Source organism: Cicer arietinum, chromosome 7 (assembly GCF_000331145.2).
Source record: "Cicer arietinum cultivar CDC Frontier isolate Library 1 chromosome 7, Cicar.CDCFrontier_v2.0, whole genome shotgun sequence".
Taxonomy (NCBI): domain Eukaryota; kingdom Viridiplantae; phylum Streptophyta; class Magnoliopsida; order Fabales; family Fabaceae; genus Cicer; species Cicer arietinum.
In genome coordinates, this window is record NC_021166.2 from 28,496,255 (window position 1) to 28,514,736 (window position 18,482).

The following is an 18,482-nucleotide window of genomic DNA, read 5'->3' on the forward strand; positions in this document are numbered from 1 at the left end:
GGAACCAAGAGGGCAATGGGAGCTAGGGTCGATAAGATCAACTTCAGGAGAGGAAGCATCTGTTTCACTCTCAAATGGAAATGTAAGTTTCTATGCTTTTTGTGTCTTTGGAAGATACTATGTAATCTTAAGTTTGCAAGGTTACAAGTTGGTCATGCTATTCAATTGTTACTTCAGGTGCTGAAAGTGGCTAGATCAGAGATTCTACCAGCTAATCCTGATATTTTAGAGGGTGCCGATGACCTTATTAAACTCGCTTATTTGAATGAGCCATCGGTTCTTTACAATCTTAGGTTTAGATATTCCCGGGATATGATTTATGTAAGTATGCTCGCTCGCTCTGGCTTTCTCTTTTTCTTAGCTGATCATATATTAATACATATGATCTCATAAACATCTCTTGCTTTTTGTGTGCAGAGCAAAGCAGGGCCCATTTTAATTGCACTCAATCCTTTCAAAGATATCCAGATTAATGGAAATGATTATGTCTCCACTTATAATCAGCGATTTGTTGATAGCCCTAATGTTTACGGCATGATAGAAGCTGCTTATAACCAGATGATGGGAGGTCAGTGGAGACTTTTCCCTCACTTCGTTTGAAATTTTTGTGCTGTAATTGAATTATTATTACATGTTTATAACGGTTTTCTATTTGTCTTTTTTGTATCTTGCAGATGAAGTAAATCAGTCCATTATTATAAGGTCAGTACATTGGAATCTCTTTTTTTGCACAATACGTAGATTAGATCTATGTTCCTGAACTTGATGGAGTTGAATTGTCATAGTAGTTATAAATATAAATTCTAGTGCATTTCGTTGAAAATCACCACTAGAATTTGTTTGCAGTGGTGAGAGTGGATCTGGGAAGACCGAGACAGCTAAAATTGCTATGCAGTATTTAGCTGCTCTTGGTAATGGCAGTTGCGGGAGAGCAAATGATGTTCTTCAGACAAATTGTATACTAGAAGCTTTTGGGAATGCAAAAACATCTGTGAATGACAACTCTAGCAGATTTGTGAGTATTTTTTTCCCAGTATAATGGAACTTATTGCTGCTATTGTTTTATTAAGATTTCTCCAGCTTGAATGGTTTTCCAACAAGTATTTCCATAAATTTGAAATTTTAATCGTACTTTCAATTTTTTAAGGCTATGCATCAGTTTTTGGTTGGTATTTAAAGGCTGAGCGGTTTCATTCATATACATTTTTAATTTGGTGCAGGGAAAGTTTATTGAAATTCTTTTCAGTACCACGGGTAAAATATGCGGGGCTAAAATTCAAACTTGTAAGTTAAAGTTATACATTTTACTACACATCTGCTTATTTTTTATATTCATTTCTACTACTGTAACTACTTAGTTGACTTGTTTTCATGGCTTTGTTTTTGCCATATTCCAACCCATATGCTAACTCGAACAGATTTGTTGGAAAAGGTAATTTGTGAACCCTATTTGAACCAAGTGTCGAATTGTGATGAGTAATGTTTATCTTTTGTCACTTACTTCAAAATATGATGTGTGATTTGAGCAGTCAAGGGTTGTTCAACTGACCAGTGGTGAGAGGTCGTATCATGTATTTTATCAACTTTGTGCTGGATCTTCATCTGGTCTTAAAGGTGTGTTTTCTGTGAAATCTAACAACTTTTATGTCTACTATTTTCTGTCACAATCATTTCTTTTTTCTGACATATTTGTTTCTATTTATGGGGTTTATTTAATCGGTTGAAATGGCAATGATCGTGGTGTTTACTTTAAAGAGCCAAGTAGCCCATTTATTTATTTATTTTGACAGTATTGAAGTATTTTGATGCTTATGAAGTTCTCATCTCGGTGTATCTGAATATTTTTTGGGGGTTTTACTTAGACAATGAGTATCATCTGGCATTGAATATTGTTGAGTCCCACGTTTGATGAGATATGACTTGCAAAGTGGTTTATAAATGAGAGACATCCTTCACCTTACAAACCAACTTTGTAGGATTTAAAAAATTTTATGATGGTACCAGAGTCTATCCAAGATCTATTGGCCACCCGCTATCAGAACATTCAAATAGAGATATGACCTGAAAAAGTGTTTATAAGTGAGAGACATTAATCCATATAATAATTATAAGAATTAGTATTATAGATTAGGATTTCCGTTAGCAAATCAAATCAATTAACATTTATTCAATGTGCTATTATAAATAGGGACGAGTTTGGTCCGATTAAGAAACACAGAAAAAGTGGTTATAAGTGAGAGATCTCTCACCTTACAAGGTAGTTTTGTATGGTTGAGTAAGACCCAACCCAAAATTCTAAAAAATATATTATGTTTTGGGACAATTCAAATCTTTTGGCCACTATATCACATCACTGTTTTGGAACAACTGAACTGTTCAATTGCCATTCTCAAGACCGTCTATTTTGAATGTAATTTGGAATTTGATCCTATGCCTCCCAGTATAATTGGTATACTTCCTTTGCCCTCTTTAATTTATTTTACTAATTTTATGTAGAGATTTTGCTTTATTACACATTAATTAGCATAACCTCCCACATGTAAAGTTATGTTTACTTTGCGGTGTTTTCTTGACCATAATTGAATTTGTAACATTTTGGCTTATAGAATGTTCTCTTTGACTATGCAGAGAGACTGAATCTTAGAGCAGCCTGTGACTATAAATATCTAAATCAAAGTAACTGCATGGCAATTGGTGGTATTGATGATGCCAAAAACTTTCATCAGCTGATGGTATATTATTTTACAACGTGTTTGGTTTATAATAAATTCTCTAACTTTATTTCTGGCCTCTTAAAATCCACGCCATTTTTTTCCTTTTGCATCTGCAATTTTCCCAGAAAGCATTTAATGCTGTTTGGATTTGCAAAGAAGACCAAGAGCTGATATTTAAGATGCTTGCTGCAATACTATGGCTGGGAAATATATCATTCGAAGTTACTGACAGTGAAAATCACGTTGAGGTTGTGGGCGATGAAGGTAAGATATGCACTATATCACATGTGTTTTGGCAGTCTATTTGCACTATGTGCTGTATTGTGTGGGTCGGTTAAGTGTCATTGAATTCTTAAAGCTTACTGGGAGAACATGGATTCTTTGCAATGCCATATATCATACAGAATAAAAACTATTTTATTTGGTATGGTGTAGGAGGTGATTTTGAATGGGTTCTGTTTAACTGTGGCTAACGTATTAATTTATGTTTACATGAAATTTTATTCGGAACATGAGAAGAGTAAATATATCTAGTTCTTTTTGCAGCCGTAACCAGTGCAGCGCTGCTGATGGGTTGCAGTTCCCAGGAATTAATGACAGCTTTATCCACCCATAAAATCCAATCTGATAAGGATACTGTTGCCAAAAGTTTGACATTATTGCAGGTGTGTCTATTACTCAATTATTTCAACCGTTCTACTTTCTGTGGCTAGGTTCTTTATTCAGTATTCAGTATGAATATATGTTATTTATTTATCTTTTTCACAATCTCAGGCAATTGAAGCAAGAGATGCAATTGCCAAATTTATTTATTCAAGCTTGTTTGAATGGCTTGTACAACAAATTAACAAGTCACTTGAAGTGGGTGAAAAACATACCCAGAAATCCATTTGTATCCTTGATATTTATGGGTTTCAGTCATTTCAGGTATGCAATTTGTATTATTATATTCATGCTTCAAATAATGTGGTATATGTTCTAATAATTTCTTGCTTTTCTTTTTCAGAAGAACAAATTTGAACAGTTTTGTATAAATTATGCCAATGAGAGGCTTCAACAACATTTTAATCGGCATCTGTTTAAACTTGAGCAGGAGGTCAGTAACTATGTTAAGTGTTAATTTTAATATCACTGAATATTTTAATGCTGAGCACCTTTAATTTGAACGATATAATGTGAAAGAGTTCTTTGAATTAATTTTTTAAGAATGCATAAGTGTGATTTCCAAGAAATGTGTTTCCTTGCATTTAAAGTTTGATATAAACTTTTAGTAGTTTTGTGTGTCTTTAGGAAACAGCAGATTTGATCAGAATTCCAAAATTATGGGCAAATACTAATAAAAGACAGTGTAATGGGTGTAATACAGTAATACCATAGGCAGTCATGTCAGATCTGTAGTTAAATTACATCCATGGGGACTAAATAGTGGTATGCTATGTACAGAATACAGTTTAATCAAGAAGGATATCTTATCAAAGAGTCAGATGTTTGGTATTATTACCCTAGATCTTTAAATTGGCTATTTCTGATCAGAATGAAAAATGAATCCATTGAGAGGAGGTATTATTTTTGCGCATGTATAAGGTTAAAGGTCACTTGCTAAGCATGTGTTTCAACAGGCTTGATATGCATAACAGCAAATTTGCAATTTACATTTTTTGTCAGGACTGTGAATCAGACGGCATAGATTGTACAGTATTAGATTTTGAAGACAATCAAGAGTGCTTGGATCTATTTGAGAAGGTACTTGGTTTGGTTTTCCAAATGATTTAGAGTTATGCCACTTTCCCTGGAAATTGAGCTGTTATTATAGTTGTAGGTTCATTCATTTCCAGGAATTACCCCTTTCTATAAAATGGACCATATATTTGTTTTATAAAAACTTGTGTTCATGTCCAATGTTGGCTGTTTCACATTATTCTGTCATTAATGTAGTCATTACATTCTCTGTTGCAAAATGTGCAGAAACCTCTTGGTCTACTCTCTTTGTTGGATGAGGAATCAAATTTAGCTGAGGCTTCTGATTTAACATTTGCAAACAAACTTAGGAATCACCTGAATGCTAATCATTGCTTCAAAGGGGAAGGAGGAAGAGCTTTCAGTGTTCGTCACTATATGGGGGAGGTTAGTTTGTGGCCAGTCTTTAGGGAGTTCTGGAATTTTGTTGTTGCAAACAGAGTTATCAAATTGAGATTCATATCATGAATCAAATATCTATTTCTCAAATTGTGAATTGAATCTTATTATGAATGGTATGGTACATGACAGAAAAGACATTTTTTAAAGTAAAAACAAGAGACTTGTGCACAAACATAAGCTGATATATTATATACAAACATAAAAATAATTCATGTCATAAATAAAAATAAGAAGAAAAATGGCTGGCTACATAAAGTTGAAAAGAAAATAAGTCTGGGTAAAAACAAATTCAGGAGCAATATGATTGTGATTCATGTCTCAAATAGATACACAAAATTCCTATATATTGAGTTTCACTTATGTTTTGAATCAAGATATGACTCGCATGTATTATAAGACACTGATAATCAAGGTCACAAAATCTTCTTTTTAACTTTTAAATTCAAATTAATCTTTATTTTTCTTTGTTTAAAGTTTGAGTTATTTTTCACAATATTGCATATAGTGGACGAGAAAATAACTTCTAAACATGCATGGTACTGATATAGATTACAAAAATGATATTTTGACACAAGTTTGACAACAATTTAAATGTTTAACACAATTCAAATATGTGGTTAATTACGTTTAGTGAACAAATACAACTAGGTGTCGCAATTCATTAACCATCCACTGAACGTAATAAACCGTGATTTTGACTTTCATTATCTACGAGCAAACGTTTTATTGGTAGTTTTGTCTCGGAGACTTTGGTTTTTCAGAAAGTGTAGAATGTGTCAATAAAATTTTTATTTTAAGTTTGTGATTTATCTAACATATGGCCTCTATCAGGTTTTGTATGATACAAATGGCTTTCTACAAAATAACAGAGATACATTGTCTTCTAATTCCATTCAACTCCTTTCATCATGTAATTGTGAACTGCTGAAGTTGTTCTCTGAAGTGTTTAACCAATCTGAGGAGCATGCAAATTCCACTTTCCATGTTGGCGCACAATACTTACAGAAGCGAGGCGTTGGGACAAAGTTTAAGGTAATCTTTTAGCATTTCTTAAGCAGCTTTAGCTTACTTAGGATTTGGAAAGAAATAATTATTTTGGCTTTTCACAGAAGATTAGGACATGATGATGGACAATGAAACATTACATGTACAAAGAAATTATTGAAGTAACATAAATCTTACTAGTTTCTTTCTTATAGGATCAATTGTTCAAGTTGATGAATCAGTTGGAGAGCACTACTCCTTACTTTATTCACTGCATAAAGCCAAATACTAAGAAGCTTCCTGGAATTTATGACAACGAACTTGTCCTACAACAGCTCAGATGCTGTGGAGTTCTAGAAGCTGTTAGAATTTCAAGGGCTGGATATCCTACTCGAATGAACCATCAAGAGTTTTCCAGAAGGTAGTTGAAATTTGAGAATTTACCATGGTTTTGGATTATCTTGAATGATAGGTTGATTTCAGTCCTTTATGTATCTAGGTACAAGTTTTTGCTTCTTGAATCTGATGTACCTCGGGATCCGTTGAGCATCTCTGTCGCAGTTTTGCAAAAATTTAATGTCCCTTCTGAAATGTACCAAGTTGGCTACTCAAAAATTTATCTTCGAGCAGGGCAGGTATATATCTATGTTTTCTTTTTAGGGATTGATTTTACTTTGTATTTTCTTTTTGTTCCCCCCTTCCCCCTGCATCGTGTAAGTTAAATTTATAATCTCTACATAGTTTTGCATTGGAGACATGTTCAGGCCTTGACTTCACTTCTCTTAACTGCACTTCAAATTGCTGTATTTACTTATTGAGTTAGAAGGAAACAAGATGGCTCATACTCCGCATGGCTTGAGACACCACTTGAGGTGCCGTTGAAAGATGATCAACCCCTTTTTTCAATATTTTTGTTTTGAACCATTAATTTTTGCTTGGAAGAATATCAAATTATATGTTTAATGTTTAATCAGTTATTTCTTGTGTGCTCTGAGTTTATAGTCTCCAGAGTGTTTTTTAATTGGTTATTCTTGTGCTTTGGCTTGTTTTGTAGATTGATGCATTGGAGGATAAGAGAAAACAGCTTTTGCAGGGAACAATTAGGATTCAAAAATGCTTCCGTGGTCATCAAGCCCGCAGTTTTTTCTGTGAACTTCAGAATGGAGTTACAACATTACAATCATGTACTGCCAGTATCAAAATTAGTTGCAATTTTAGCAAAACTATCTACTAATTGTTGCATTATGAATATTTTTCTTCATTGAAATGCAGATTTCTCAAATGATATTATACAATACAAGTACGATTAATATTGGTTTAAATAGAAATGCCTCCACAGTTTAGCTTCTACATCGAAATTAAATTTGAGGTCCTTATTGATACTCATTCGTTAAGAAAATTATATACCTAAACTGTAGGCTCAAATAATAAAATTCTTGTCACAATTGATTGTTCATAACCTTGGTTCTAGTTTGTTTATAATTGCTAATTGCTAATTTGTCACATTGCAGTTATTCGTGGAGAAATTACAAGAAGGAAACATGGTGATTTGGAGAAGTCTTCTATAACAATTTATTCTAAAAAACTTGAGGAGATTCATGCAATCATACTACTTCAATCTGGTTAGCATGGTTCTGTTTTCTGTCATGCTTCCACATGGGTGTTGAATCTGATTTGCTTATTATCTGTTTCCTTTTCATGCAGTAATTCGTGGGTGGCTGGTTCGTAGGGATTGTAGTCACATCAATAAATTGAGGAAATATCATGAAAATGCAAAACCTAGACGAAAGTCTCGCGTTCAGATGCCAGAGGTGAAGGTATTTTATCATGCACTTGAATCTAGTCATATTTTCTGTGATATAATTTAGACAACCCCATGTACTCAATTATTTTTCTGGTGCTGTAAACACAATAAAAACCAGTTTTCCTATTCTTTTTCCTGACTAAAACTTGTGACTCATTCCAGTTCCAAATAATAAACTCATGTAATTTTCAGTTAATATCTTACCCTCCATTCCATACTATTTATCTCACAAATGCCTTTGAACATGTGGGATTTGAGATATGATGGGTCATCTTTGTGGTGCTTTAGGCTATTAGTGAATCAAAACCAAGTTAGAATAAGGTCACTATGTAGGTACAAATCACTAGTCATGTTTTTATGATGTGATCCAACTTGGAGATCACTAAGAATGTGGTTTCTCCTTTAGCCTTTGAACTAAATTTGCACCCTAAACCAAAATTCAAGAAGAAGAAATGTACACTCAAACCGTGGCTCCTTGAGAACTAAGGAAAAATTAGTTTAAACTTTTGTAATAAATTAGAGAATAGATATGTTATATTCTCATGTATTAAACAACAGGGTTACAAGAAGGAATATATAGAGGAGGTAGGCACTCAGCCATCCTCATCAAAAAAGAAATACAATTAATACAATAACTTCTCATAAACTAGAATAAACAGAAAAGGAAATAAACTAATGAGGAGAGATGGCAACATAATGACCAAATCCCTCTTATTCTAGGAAACAAATAATGCTTAATCAACCGTATTAAAGTGGCAGATTTCCACACTTCCCCTTAAGCTAGGTTGTAGATGTTTAGCAATCCTAGTTTGGATGTAAGATTCTCAAATGTTTTCCTTGGCACTGCCTTGGTGAGAATGTCAACAGTTTGTTAGCTTATAGGGGTATGCTGGAGTGATATATTTCCATTTTCAATATTTTCTTTGATAAAATGACGATCAATCTCAACATGTTTCGTCCTGTCGTGATGAACAGGATTCTTAGCAATGTTGATGGTAGACTGATTATCACACAACACCTTTATGGGAATTGAATTTAGGACTCCAATTTCATGAAGCACCCTTTTTAACCATATTCCCTCACAAATACCTTGAGATAAAGCTCTAAATTCGGCTTCTGCTTAACTACGAGACACAACAAATTGTTTTTTATTCCGCCAAGTGACTAAGTTTCCCCAAACAAAGGTACAATAGCCTGATGTTGAGCGTTGGTCAGTTACAGAGCCTGCCCAATCAACATCGGTGAATATTTTAATTTCTCTATTTGTTGTCTTTTGGAAAAATAATCCTTGGCCTGGTGTCATTTTCAAATATATGAGAATTCTGTATACCGCTTCCATATGTTTTTCTGTGGGACAATTCATGAATTGGCTCAATGTGCTCATTGCAAAACTAATGTCTGGTCTAGTATGGGATAAATAAATGAGCTTTCCAAATAACCTTTGATATCTTCTTTATCAGCTGGTGCAATATTGCCTAGAGTCCCTAGCTTCATAGTTGCATCCATAGGAGTTTCAAATGGTTTATATCCAAGCATACCTGTCTCTTTTAGGAGATCTAGGTCACATTTTCGTTGAAAAACTGAAATACCTTTATTAGATCGAGCAACCTCCATCCCAAGGAAATATTTGAGATTTCCCAAGTCTTTGATCTCAAATTCTTTGGTCAGGAGACTATTTAATCTCTTAATTTCTTCATCATGATCTCCTGTTAGAACAATATCATCACCATATACAATAAGAACAACCTTCTTCCTTGCCGGTGATTGTTTCAGAAACATTGTATGATCTGTCTGACATTGAATGTATTCAAACTTCCTTACCACCTTTGTGAATCTGTCAAACCTAGCTCTAGGTGATTGTTTCAATCCATACAAAGATTTCTTGAGTTTGCAAACTTTATTTGTATTGGTAGAGGTCTCAAAACCCGAGGGAATCTCCATGTAAACTTCCTCTTCAAGATCACCATTTAGGAAATCATTTTTCACATCCATTTGATAAAGAGGCCAATCAAGATTCGAGACAAGTAAGAGTAAAATCCGGATTGTGTTGAGTTTTGCAGCAGGTGCAAATGTCTCTAGATGGTCAATCCCATAGGATTGTGTAAATCCTTTTGCAACCAGCCGTGCCTTGAATCTGTTGATGCTGCCATATGAGTTTTGTTTAATGGTAAAAATCCACTTGCATCCCACTGAAAGTTTTCCTGATGGTAGATCAGATAACTCCCAAGTCCCGTTCTTTTCAAGTGCATGAATTTCCTCCAATATGGCTTTCTTCCATTCAGGCTTTAGGAGAGCTTCATGGACATAATTTGGAATCTAAATTTTATCAAGGTTGCTAACAAAAGCCAAGTGATGCGGAGATAATTTATCATCAGAGACAAATTTGCAAATAGGATGATTAGTGCAAGACCGTTTGTCTTTTCTTAAAGCAATAGGTCTTTCATCATATGGAATAACAATGGGAGTAGGGTCACAATTGACATTACCTTTTGTGTTTTCAATCTCTAAATTCGGGTTGGATTCTTGACAGCCTTCGATTTGCTGCAAAGCTTTCCCTTCATGTTTGTTGTTCCTTCTAGTATAGACACGAAACTCACTTATTTCAGCAGATTGGTTTGAATCAGAAGGCTGAACAGGAGGCTGCTCTGAAGGCTGTTCTGACACTGGCAGAATAGAGGACTGAGTTTTAGGCAGTTCAGACTGAGAATTAGGCTGGTCTGACACAAGCAGAGGCAAAATAGAAGGCTGAGTATTGAGCTGGTCTGACATGGGCAAAGGGAAAGTAGTGCTAGGATCAAGGGACGCATTTGGGTTAGTTTGGTTTACTTGAGGTGAGGTGACACATAGAAATTCTCACCGTAGGTTGACTCCAAGGCTCCAATATCCCAAAGTTGGGTATTCTTGTGTGAAACTCTCCCCCTGAATATCAGTTTTGGTATAGAATGACTGATTTTCAAAGAATGTAACATCCATTGAGTTATAAAATTTTCTAGTAGTTGGGGAATAGCATTTGGATCCTTTTTGGTTAGGAGATTACCCTATAAATATGCACTTGAGATCCCTTGGGTCAAGTTTACTGGCTTGTTGGTGGACAAACACAGAACAACCAAAAACTTTGGTTGGAAGAGTAGATAGGACACGAGTATGAGGAAAACAATTGAAAATGATCTGGTAGGGAGTTTGAAATTTTAGTACACGAGAAAACATTCTATTTATTAAGTACGTGGCTGTTGAGATAGCTTCACCCCAAAATCTTTTTGGAACATGTGTGGTAAACATAAGAGATCTAGCAACTTCCAGGATGTGTCTATTTTTTCTTTCTGCTACCCCATTCTGCTGTGGGGTGTCAACACAAGAGCTTTGGTGAATGATCCCATGACTGTCCAAATATTCTCCAAGAGACGTTTTAAAGTACTCTCTTGCATTATTTGTTTTTAGAACCTGAATTTTGGTTTGAAATTGAGTTTGAACCATGTTATTGAATTTTCGAAAAATTTGACCAAGTTCAGACTTTTCTTTCATAAGGAACAGCCATGTTATTCTAGAATGATCATCCACAAACAACACAAACCATCTAGATCCTGTGATATTTTTTATTCTAGATGGTCCCCACACATCGCTGTGAATCATGGAAAAAGGATGAGAGGCTTTATAAGGTAACAGAATAAGAATGACGAACATGTTTAGAAAATTGACAAATTTCACATTGGAAAAACTTTGGAGTTTTATTTTTGCATAATGAAGGAAACAATTTTTGAAGATACATAAAACTTGGGTGACCTAGACGATAGTGCCACAACATAATAGCATTATTCTTATTTTGTTGGTTGGTTGACTCAACACAAGCTACATTGTGAGTTTGTTTTATAGAAGGATGGTTTGTTTGAAGAAGGTAGAGTCTTGAGCAAATCTTAGCACTGCCAATCGTCCTCCCCGAATCCAAAGTCTGAAATTCACACAAATTTGAGGCAAATTTAGCAACACAGTTAAGATCATTAGAAAGCTTACTCACAAATAACAAATTGCAATCCAAGTTTGGAACATGTAGGACATATTTTAACTCTATATCTTTTGACAGAGTGACGAAACCTGTACCAGCTACTTTAGAGAATGAACCATCAACAATTTATACAGATAGTCCATCATAACATGGATTGTAATGATGAAATAGTGATTTATCCCTCGTCATGTGATTTGAAGCACCCAAATAAACTATCCATGGCTTATGATTTCCAGTTTCAGCAATAAAAGCAGTTAAGAAATTACCTTTGTGAGCTAATGATGCAACTTTGGTACCATTTTGGGAGGACATCTACGAGAACATCTTTTGGAGGGCTTCAATTTGCTCTTGACTAAATGGAGTGGATTGGGGGGAAGCTATGTGATTTACTTCTTCAGTTGAAACATGATTTCCTCGACTTTCCCTGTCCATGGTGGATTTTGAAGGTTTCCAATCATCAGGTTTCCCATGTATTTTCCAGCATGTGTCTTTAGCGTCGCCAGTTCTTTGACAATGATCACACCAAGGCCTCTTCTTCTTCAACCGATTATCTCCAGAATGATGGTGGACTCCTCGGGCAGCAAGTGCTGACTGATTTTCCATGGCAGCTATTGTAGAGGACTCTCCCAACATCACTTTCTTTCTGCTTTCTTCTCTTCGTACTTCAGAGAAGACTTCTCTGATATTTGGTAAAGGCTTGGTTCCAAGTATCCTTCCTCGTACTTCATCCATGTTCTTGTTAAGTCCCATCAAGAACTTGAAAATTCTTTTCTTCTCAACAATCTCCTTGTATTTCTTGGAATCAGCCGAGCAGGTCCAACTATGTTCTTCACACACATCAAGTTGCTGCCATTGACGCGTGAGAAAGTTATAGAACTGTGTGACTGTTAGATCTCCTTGTCGTAAACCCTACAAAGTTGTCTCAATCTCAAAGATGGCTGATGTGTTTTCTTTGCTCGAGTAAAATTCCTTTGCATCATTCCAAATTTCATTTGTTGTGGTGTACAGCAAGAAATTCTCACCTATTTCATTTGTCATAGAATTTATTAGCCATGACATGACCATGTTGTTCTCGATCTTCCAGTTTTTGTAGGTTCTTTTGTTTTTGGGGATACTTTTTCACTAGTAAGATATTCATCTTTTCATTTGCCATTGATGAACATCAAAATTGATTGTGAACCATTGAAGGTAGTTGTTCCCATTCAGTTTGTGTCCTGTAATGGGTAGGTGGGTGGTGGTCTCCAATGTTACACCATGATTGGCGTTGACTTGAGGTGAGAAGGATCCATTGTTTGTCCTCCTTGAGTATGTTGGTTTCTATTTTTGTAGCCATGCCGTATTTGGTCATGGGAAGGATCAACTTGCTACTGATACCATGTAGTAAATCAGAGAATAGAAATGTTATATTCTCATGTATTAAACAATAGGGTTACATGAAGGAATATATAGAGGAGGTTGGCACTCAACCATCCTCATCAGAACAGAAATACAATTAATACAATAACTCCTCATAAACTAGAATAAACAGAAAAGGAAATAAACTAATGAGAAGAGATGGCAACATAATGACCAAAAACCTCTTATTCTAGGAAACAAAGCATTAATCAACCTATTAAAGTGGCAGATTTCCACAACTTTCAATTCAGAAAATTCACACAAGAGTGAAAATAATAATTGAAAAGATGGAAGCCTAAAGATGGGTGATCCAAAGTAGGACCTCAACAGTGACCAGAGTAGATTGCTTGTGGCAGTGCTGCGGCAGAGTTTGGTTATGGTGAGTTGGTGGGGATACCTGCAAACAGTTTAATGCTCATGGTCAAGTCACCTACCTGATGTTCTATTAAACAAAAATACTATACTAAGGGCTTTATCATGTAGTTAGACGATTACAAAACATAATAAATAATTCTTCATAGATATATAAATAGTTCCGTCAAACATAATATCTAAATCTCATATGTCATAATACAAATAAAGACTCGTAAAAGGGATTTCTTCTAGGGCTTCCAACGAGGTTCTTCACAAGAACCTAAGAGGAGACTTGGGTAAAGTCAGACTCAAATTCAGTAAATTTTAGTTTCATTCAAAATTGACTAAAAGAGTTTTACAAGTTCTACTTAAAAGAGACTTAGGTCCCCTTTGTAGGTCCTCATACTCTTTATTGACAATATGATGCCCTTTTGCAAGTTTTGTAAAATAAATCGTAAATCAAGTACTATCGGATCAAGCACTTGATTGGAGAAGATTATGAACAAATTATTAATAACTAGGTGTATTTATTTAAGATTCTCTCGTTTGGTATGAATTGTTTAAAATTTGCCAAAAAGTATGTTGTCGATATTTGGTAGCTGATAACTTCATAGATGTTACGGGAGGGAGTAATTGATAGGAGTGAGAAAGGTCATGAAACTATAGATGATAGTTACTGATTGGAGTTTAAGACAAGAGACTCCCTTTCCAAATATCCAATTCGGCTTTATGCTTTGGAGGTCAACTATTGGCGATGTACCTTTTTGGAACATTAATGGAAAGGCGTAAGAAGAAATACAATTATCTAAATATGATTCTTATTGAATTGAAAATGGCCTATAATAGCGAATCTTGTATACGGTGTTGGAGTAAGAGAATTTGTTGTTATCCATGTGATGCCATCAAAGAGTATGTATGATGTGTTTTATAACTACTATCTGAGCAGATGGTAGTGGTCCTTAGAGCTGTCAATTTGACAAGCCCACTAATTATTGGCCTCAGTCCACATGTTGGAGGGGTCAAAAAATTTCATAGTAAAAAAGCCCCAAAAATGAAAGCTCCCAACACTAAAAGGCCCATAAAATTTTGTAGGCTTAGTGGATCTATACACCCACTTTTTCAAAAAAAAAATTCGATTTATTTTTTTTTTAAATTTTGACAATTTTTTCTTAAAATTTTCCGATAAAAAATGATTTATAATTTTTTTCGAAATATTTTAGTTCGAGAAAAAAAATTGGATTTTTTTTTTATTTTTCTCAATTTTTTGAGAATAAAATGATTTAAATGTTTTTTGAGAGAAAAATGTTTTTTGAGAGAAAAATATTTTTTAATTTTTTTCGAGAAAAATAAATTTTGATAATTTTTCAAGAAAAAAAAAATCCAAATTAAAAAAATATTGGAGGTATAAGCCGCAGAATTTTTTTAGAGGATTTTCTTAAAACTAAGGTTTACACTCCTTTTTTGTATATAATATTCTTAGAATAAGGGTTGGGTCTAACAGAACCCCACAAAACCAACTTGTAAGGTGAAAGCTGCCCAAGCTTTATAAACACTACACAGCCCATATCTCTAGACAATGTGGGACTAAACCCACCCCTTCACACCCAACACAATGGTGTTGGAGGCTGCAATGAAGTCAATCCAAATGCCGCAATTAGGCGACTAGGGCGGACCGCAATGAAGGCAGAATTTCCAACAGATATTTGGAAGTGCCAAGAGAACACATTTGTAAACTAGAGTTATGGGGGGAGTTTTAATATAACTTGCTTCTGTTTTAATTTTAATTAAAAGTAAACTGTAATATATGAAGTCCGTATTCAACAAGATGCAGCTAGCAATAGCATCAGCTTGGTGGTGAAAATTGGCAGAGTTTTTAGCATCTTAAATCTATCCTGCAAAGTTATTGAGAAAATAGAGGCAGATGTAAGCCTTAGGTTACAAGATGTTATATTCGATTTAGGTGATATACAGATATAAATATAGCTTACTAATATAAGCTTTGAGGAAACTAGAGAAAATTATGCTTTGGTTAGAAGTTAGAACTAAGCTTATGTGACATGAAAAGAAAACTCTGTTGCTGTCGGATTTTACTAGTCAACTGCCAGATATCCAAAATGTTCCCTTTGTCTTCATTTTTGTTGTGATTATACAATTATGTAAGCCTCCTAGCGAAAATGATACCAAACACTAATTTACATGATGTATTCCAAAATTTAAATTTGTTTCCCCCATCAGCATACTTCAACTTCTTCTGCAATGCATGTAATACTTATCTTTCTTATTTACCTTTTGAAATATTCTTTCTATGGATATAAAATATATATTTTTTTCGTGATATTGTTAAAACTTCCAGCCACTCATAATGAAAGCCCTTCTCTTCTTTTTTGGTTTTACAGGATTTGTCCAAAGAGATGGTTCAGAACTTGCCTTCAGCTTTAGCAGAACTCCAAAAACGGGTTTACAAGGCTGAAGCAATTGTGGAGCAAAAGGAAGAGGAAAATACTGAATTATGGGAACAGCTAAAACAGTCTGAGAGAAAGAGGATTGAATATGAGTTGAAGATGAAGTCAATGGAGGAGACATGGCAAAAGCAGATGGCATCTTTGCAAGTAAGTTGTCAGTTTAGGCTAGGCCTCGTTTTTTGACATACTCATGAATGTTACTGAAATGGATGCAGTTGATATCAAACAAAAATTTTAATTAGTTTATTTACCTTTAGTCTTCATTAACAATTTCCTGCTATCCCCTCCACTTAATAACCAAATACTATTTCTATGCATAATATTAATAACATAACAATATTAGAAGATTCTTCTAAGAACACAAGAAAGCCAAATTTTACCGCACTTCTATCTCTATTAACTATAGGATAGCTGTCACTAACTGTTTTAGTTAGAGTTTTCATATAGAGTCAGTTACAGTCAAAGAGATAGTTACAATCTTTATATAGCCTATGCTCTATACTTATAATACTCATAAATCATAATACAGAAATTGCATTTTCTCAACTTTCTCTTTCTCTTGGCTGCGTACAACACTAAAATTGTATCACGAGCTCTCTACTCCTTACCCATGGCTTCTGCATATCAAATTATTTCTCCTCTACATAATATGCCGTTGAACTCATTTGTTCCGGCGACTTGTGCATCAGATGACAACGTTCTGTTATCGCTTTCAGAGAAGTTTGATGAGCAAAACTTCTTGCTTTGCCACTAGCAAGTAGAACCAATCATCCAATCACACTGTTTAGTCGATTTTGTTGTGTGCCCTAATTTTCCACTGCGATGTCTAACAGAGCAAGATTGCGACGTTGGTACAGTCAACAGTACCTGTCTTGATTGGCTGCAACAAGACTAGATAATGCTATCTTTGCTCCAATCAACTATTTTCAATGCAAACCCAATTCCCACATTAGAAAGAGATAAAGGCTGGAAAGAGTTTATAAAAGACATCAACATTCTCCACTTTACAAATCAATTTTGTAAGGATGAGTTAGGTCCAAGTCAACATCTAAGATGGTATTAGGGCCCACCATATTAACCACGCACCAAGCCGAATACTGTTGGGGTGAGAGCTTGCGTATATGGGAAAAAACACATATCCCACTTTGAAAAGAATAAGGTTTGAAAAAAGTTTATGAAGAAGTGCACCCCTCACCTTACAAGTCATTTTTGTAAGGATTTGTTAGGCTCATTCCAAAACCTAAGATAAAATTTGAGTTGGGCCCAATTTAGATAAAAAAAATGTTTGATAGAGTTGGATTTAAATATAAATTTATCATTTCTAATATCTATTAAGTAAAAGTTGTTGCTGATAAATTAATGTGTCAGATGATTTTTTTCTATCATGAGTTTATTTCACTTTTTACTAGACAGGTAACTTTAACTTTTTATGGTTGATTCTAATTGCAATTTCAACACAGATGAGTCTTGTTGCTGCTAGAACGAGCCTTGCTTCAGAGAATAGCACTGTTCAACCTGTAAGGCATGATGTTGTGTCGCCTCGCTACTATGACTCTGAAGATGCTTCTTCCATGGGATCTCGAACAACTAGTGGGAACACACCTATGATAAAGTTATCTAGTAGTCTTTCTGTCTCTGATGTAGGGAGGCAGGCTAATGGTACTTTGACGACAGTCAGCAATCTGATGAAGGAATTTGAGCATCGAAGACAGACCTTCAATGATGAAGTTAAAGCTCTAAATGAGATTAAACCAGGGCAGTCTGCTGACACAAATTCTGCTGATGAACTTCGGAAACTTAAACAAAGATTTGAGGGATGGAAGAAACAATACAAGGTTAGATTGCGGGAGGCAAAAGCAAGGTTTTCCGAAACCGAAAAAAGTCGACGAACATGGTGGGGGAAATTTAGCTCGAGGGCATAAAACCGTTCAATCTTGATACGGCCTCTTTGCTGAAGCACATAAATGTTGAAGACTCAGCAAAAAAAATGGCAAAATGATTGTCGTCATGAACTCTGTCATTTTGAGGCGTTTCTTCCTTTGTATCTCAGTATGTTGCTTGAATACTTAAAAGTGTTATCATTGTGCTACTTGGTGAAGGGAAAGAAATTGTATATCTAGCAATTTTGTCACATAGTGTTAGTATTAAATGTTGTGCATAATTGTAAATTTGTAGCATAGTTGTATCATTGGTCTAATCTACTTCTGTATATTCTTCTTTCCTTTCAATTGTTTGAGAACCAGTTATGCCTCATGTATATTGTCGCTGAGCTCGAAGATTTTAGAGTAAACTTTCACTTTAGTCGTTATATTTTCACTTGCTTACCTATTTGACTTCTAAATTATAAAATATAGTAAGTAATCCTTAAATTACGTCATAGACCACCCTTGTTGTAATTCTTAAATTATAATTAATTCATCAATTTAGTCTCTCACTTGTCTAAAAATTGAGGATCCAGATACTAATTTGATAGATTGACAATAGTTTAGAGATTAAATATTATATTTACATAGTTCAAGAATCAAAGTTGGAGAGAGATTGATAGTTTAGTAATCATATTAAAAGTTAACATTTTAATACTCAATTATTGGTATTTTCAATTGAAGGTGAAAAAGCTCTAGCGTATAGTT

General features: G+C 34.7%; 1 protein-coding gene across 1 annotated transcript in view; it reads left to right on the forward strand.

Moving 5' to 3' along the window:
- Positions 1 to 18,160, forward strand: part of LOC101493262 (myosin-2-like) — a 20,462-nt gene extending 2,302 nt beyond the window's left edge. The window contains exons 2-24 of the mRNA XM_073363354.1: positions 10 to 82; positions 178 to 321; positions 418 to 568; positions 675 to 702; positions 847 to 1,015; positions 1,221 to 1,284; positions 1,419 to 1,432; positions 1,530 to 1,614; positions 2,629 to 2,732; positions 2,840 to 2,978; positions 3,261 to 3,379; positions 3,489 to 3,641; positions 3,721 to 3,810; positions 4,380 to 4,457; positions 4,680 to 4,838; positions 5,685 to 5,885; positions 6,053 to 6,258; positions 6,337 to 6,472; positions 6,892 to 7,021; positions 7,349 to 7,459; positions 7,542 to 7,654; positions 15,787 to 15,999; positions 17,313 to 18,160. Of these exons, the coding sequence (XP_073219455.1) occupies positions 10 to 82; positions 178 to 321; positions 418 to 568; positions 675 to 702; positions 847 to 1,015; positions 1,221 to 1,284; positions 1,419 to 1,432; positions 1,530 to 1,614; positions 2,629 to 2,732; positions 2,840 to 2,978; positions 3,261 to 3,379; positions 3,489 to 3,641; positions 3,721 to 3,810; positions 4,380 to 4,457; positions 4,680 to 4,838; positions 5,685 to 5,885; positions 6,053 to 6,258; positions 6,337 to 6,472; positions 6,892 to 7,021; positions 7,349 to 7,459; positions 7,542 to 7,654; positions 15,787 to 15,999; positions 17,313 to 17,774 (3,142 nt within the window). The 3' untranslated portion in view covers positions 17,775 to 18,160. The remainder of the gene's footprint in view (positions 1 to 9; positions 83 to 177; positions 322 to 417; positions 569 to 674; positions 703 to 846; positions 1,016 to 1,220; positions 1,285 to 1,418; positions 1,433 to 1,529; positions 1,615 to 2,628; positions 2,733 to 2,839; positions 2,979 to 3,260; positions 3,380 to 3,488; positions 3,642 to 3,720; positions 3,811 to 4,379; positions 4,458 to 4,679; positions 4,839 to 5,684; positions 5,886 to 6,052; positions 6,259 to 6,336; positions 6,473 to 6,891; positions 7,022 to 7,348; positions 7,460 to 7,541; positions 7,655 to 15,786; positions 16,000 to 17,312) is intronic.
- The last annotated feature ends 322 nt before the right edge of the window (positions 18,161 to 18,482 follow it).